We start from the raw sequence: 4089 nt of genomic DNA, 5'->3' as shown, positions 1-4089 counted from the left end.
ACGGTGACAAAAGGAGGAGTCGTGGAAATCTGATCTTATCCTGACCCAATTAAACCGAACCGGTGACAGACAACACAAATTCACGCCCTAGAACCACACTTAAAAAAAAATCAAAATTGTTCCATTGGTAGACATGGCGGGGCTCGTGGGGATTTCGTCCACCGCTGCAATCTTGGCCTCTAGGCCACACTTTTCTGACTCCGCCAAGCCTTCCTGTTTCTATCTTCCCACNAAAAAAAAAAAAAAAAAAAAAAAAAAAAAAAAAAAAAAAACTGTTCTTTATTTTCTTGGAATTTGGTGCTTAAGCGATAATGTTGCTGTTTAAAGTTATTATGGGTCTGGTAAAATTGATACATCCGTGGATTATAGTGCTTATAAGTTCAAAGATTGCAAATTTTTAGATGATAGAGTGCAATATTTGTTTTGATTTGTGAAAAGGTGTTTTAAAGTTGATTGCTTTTTGTTAATTTGTTGCAGGGCTGAGTTATGGGAAGAAGTTTTGTGGTGGGAGTAGTGCTTCCTTCAAGAAAGGGCGCTCTCCATTTCATGTCTCGATTTCTAATGTTGCCACTGCGACTACTCCTGATCTAGATCAAGTAGAAAAATTGTTTTGTTTTTATTTTTTTCCCCATTAATTGAACACAAACGTGAAGTATTTAATTCCATTTTGCTGACAAGGGCAATGGGCTAAAAACCTGGAAATGTTGCCTTCATTGACATTAAGTCTATATGATTGAGTTGATGAACTGTAATGGTGGTGATTGAAAGTTGAAAAAGTTCATAATGTCATGTCAATTAAGATAGTTGTAGATCATCTGTGCCTGCAGTATTTCAATCTTAAAGTAATACTTTGTTCGGTTCTTATTATGAATACTTGAAGTTGACAAGTTTAATGTGTATAAAGTTGTTCTGCTGTTTGAATTTCTGGTGCAGAAACTTGCTGCTTCAAAGGAGAGCCAGAGACCAGTTTATCCATTTGCAGCTATAGTTGGACAAGAAGAGATGAAACTATGCCTTCTGTTGAATGTGATTGATCCAAAGATAGGAGGCGTGATGATAATGGGTGACAGAGGAACAGGAAAGTCCACAACTGTCAGGTCTTTGGTGGATTTACTTCCGGAGATTAACGTCATTGCTGGTGATGCATTTAATTCAGACCCAGAGGACCCAGAAGTGCAGGGCCCTGAAGCAAGAGAGAAGAGTTTGAGAGGTGAAAAACTCCCTGTTGTGTCGGTCAAAATCAACATGGTTGATTTGCCATTGGGCGCTACAGAAGACAGAGTTTGTGGTACTATTGACATTGAAAAGGCTCTTACTGAAGGTGTGAAGGCATTTGAGCCTGGCCTTCTTGCCAAAGCAAACAGAGGAATTCTCTATGTGGACGAGGTTAATCTTTTGGATGACCATTTAGTAGACGTTCTACTCGATTCTGCTGCCTCAGGTTGGAATACCGTGGAAAGGGAAGGAATCTCAATTTCACACCCTGCCAGGTTTATACTCATTGGCTCTGGGAATCCTGAAGAAGGAGAACTGAGGCCACAGCTTCTTGATCGATTTGGGATGCATGCACAAGTTGGGACTGTGAAGGATGCTGAACTCAGGGTAAAAATCGTTGACGAAAGAGCACGTTTTGATAGAAATCCTAAAGAATTTCGTGAAACTTACAATACAGAACAAGAAAAGCTCCAGCAACAAATTTATTCCGCTAGGGAATCCCTATCGTCTGTAAAAATAGATCACGAAGATAGAGTTAAAATTTCCAAGGTCTGTTCTGAGCTGAATGTTGATGGATTGAGAGGTGACATTGTGACTAACCGGGCAGCAAGAGCCTTGGCTGCTCTCAAAGGACGAGATAAAGTAACTGCGGAGGATATTGCAACTGTCATTCCCAACTGCTTGAGACATCGTCTTAGGAAGGATCCTTTGGAGTCGATCGACTCGGGCTTGCTTGTGATTGAGAAATTTTACGAGGTTTTTAGCTGAGGCAGGTAGATTTCCTCATTTATCTCAGTTTTGTTTCGAGATTTTAGTACTAATATTATGTTGAGAAAGTGTAAGAAAATGAAGATAGCTGGTGTTTGATGTACTCAGTGCTTCAATCTTGCTCATATGTCGCAAGCTGCTCATTTATACTTCAGACATTTTTTGCTGGTTTACTCTGGGTTCACTAGGTTGTACAGGTAAAAAGTGTCAGCAATGTTAGTGGTTTCCCACCACACCAAATCCCAGGAGCTAATACAAGAACACCTAATCGACCTACAAGAGTAACTTTGGGTAACATCTTCTTATCTGCCCTGAGTTGTGTTACGAAATGATTTCAACTATACAGATCAACATAAGTCTATGGTGTGCCAATACTTGAGTGTCTTGGCGTAAATGACATGATTTGAATTGGTTTGGTGGCCCAAGGATACTATCATTTTTTTCCCTTGAGCATGCAAACATGAATAATTCAAAGGAACACAAACTTTGGACAGAATTTTGAATTTCCATACACCTGGTTCTAAATCCGAAGCTCAAGCTGAGACCCATCATCTTCCTTTAACCTTCGACAGAAATGGGGCTGAAAAATGATGGAAAAATAATGAGGTCATTTTTATGATGATATAATATACCAGTTAAAACAGAGTTACACCGGTGATTTTAATCAATTAACTTTGAAAAAATTGCACTCAAAACACTCGTTAAAAAAAAACACAAAATACAACACTGCATAAACATTTTCGGCCTAAGCAAGAACATTCTTGGCCGGATACCCCAGGTATGAGGTATCGGAAAAGTCCAATTTCCATGCCTTTTGTGTTCCAACACTTCGAGCAGACTAGCAAGTTTACAGTGGTCTTCTGTTTTATGCAAGTTTCAAGCTTATCGTATGTTTTATAAACATGAAATTATGGAAATTTTAAAGTGAGATATATTTTAAAATTGAAAATTAAAGTGTGGAGAGAATATTAATTATCATTCTAATCCTTAATTATATTAAGTAGAAGTTCAATAAAACTTTGGAATTTAGATTTAAGGTATAGAGAATATTTTTGGGCGAATTAAAATGGCAACTAATAACACTTCTTTCTGAAGGTAAGAAGCCAAGACTTGGGATTTTGAGCTATTTTTGTTCTTGTTACATGATTTTAACAATAGATGATCGGGCCACGTGTCCTCGATTTCTCTTTGTTTTCACATATGTGAAGGTGAATTTAGTCAATGATTGCCCGGTGACAAAGCAGCTGGACTCGGCACAATCATCCAAGTGAGTGCACGCTAGACATTGGTGTAACTGGGTTAGCTTTAACAGGATATAGTTTTTATTACATGTACCTGAAATCTGAATGAAGATATATGCTTCTATTTGAATATCATAATCGATTCCTAGAATGTCTACTTTTGAATGGAAAAGGCCAACTTATGTTGTACATTTTTAAATCATTTCAGGAATCCAAATTGTGCAGTCTAAACGTTGTAAATACCATCATACTCTAGTGTTGAGCAATTGATCCCAAATGGATTAAGTTGTACGCAATAAAGAGAGACAGATACATACTTGAAATGATAATATGAGAATCCTGAGGGATTTCTATTTTCAGATGTTCTTTGTTATTTCTTGAAAAACAATAGGTAAGCTTGTTTGTTAGACTTGGGCCTGAATTTCTGTGAGCACATTTTATATAACGATAGTACATTTAGTTATTTATTAACACCCTTGTTTATGGACACACAACAACATAACTATTGACTCAGCATGGAGAGAAACACCATCACGCACAAATTTGAACCAGAGCAACCATTTACTTACACACAATACATCCAAGATTTAAAACTTCCGTCCCAGTGACTGATCAGCTTGTTGGCGAACTGTATCGTAAGATTTGATATCTTCTACTTCAAGTTCATGTCGAACAACAGAGCCAGCTTCTGATTTGACCGTACTAAAATTCTGTCGAATATTCCTGTGAATCGACGAAGCAGCCACCATTTCAGCAGGGAAATTAAGCATTGCCTTGGGACCTCGCATTCTGAAAGCTGCTCTATCATAAGCCAACGCAGCTTGTTCTGCTGTTTCAAATGTTCCAAGCCATATCCTCGCACCTT

General features: G+C 38.0%; 1 protein-coding gene across 1 annotated transcript; it reads left to right on the top strand.

Annotated features, from left to right (window-relative positions):
* On the top strand, nt 1–2156 carry LOC140984433 (magnesium-chelatase subunit ChlI, chloroplastic-like). Its single transcript, XM_073451846.1, has 3 exons — nt 1–231; nt 473–596; nt 934–2156. Exons 1-3 carry the CDS (start codon nt 134–136, stop codon nt 1981–1983), a joined length of 1272 nt encoding a protein of 423 aa, XP_073307947.1. The 5' UTR covers nt 1–133; the 3' UTR covers nt 1984–2156.
* Nucleotides 2157–4089: the final 1933 nt, after the last annotated feature.

The sequence above is a fragment of the Primulina huaijiensis genome, chromosome 9 (assembly GCF_012295235.1).
Source record: "Primulina huaijiensis isolate GDHJ02 chromosome 9, ASM1229523v2, whole genome shotgun sequence".
Lineage (NCBI taxonomy): Eukaryota > Viridiplantae > Streptophyta > Magnoliopsida > Lamiales > Gesneriaceae > Primulina > Primulina huaijiensis.
This window is presented reverse-complemented; position numbering and strand designations above follow the sequence as displayed.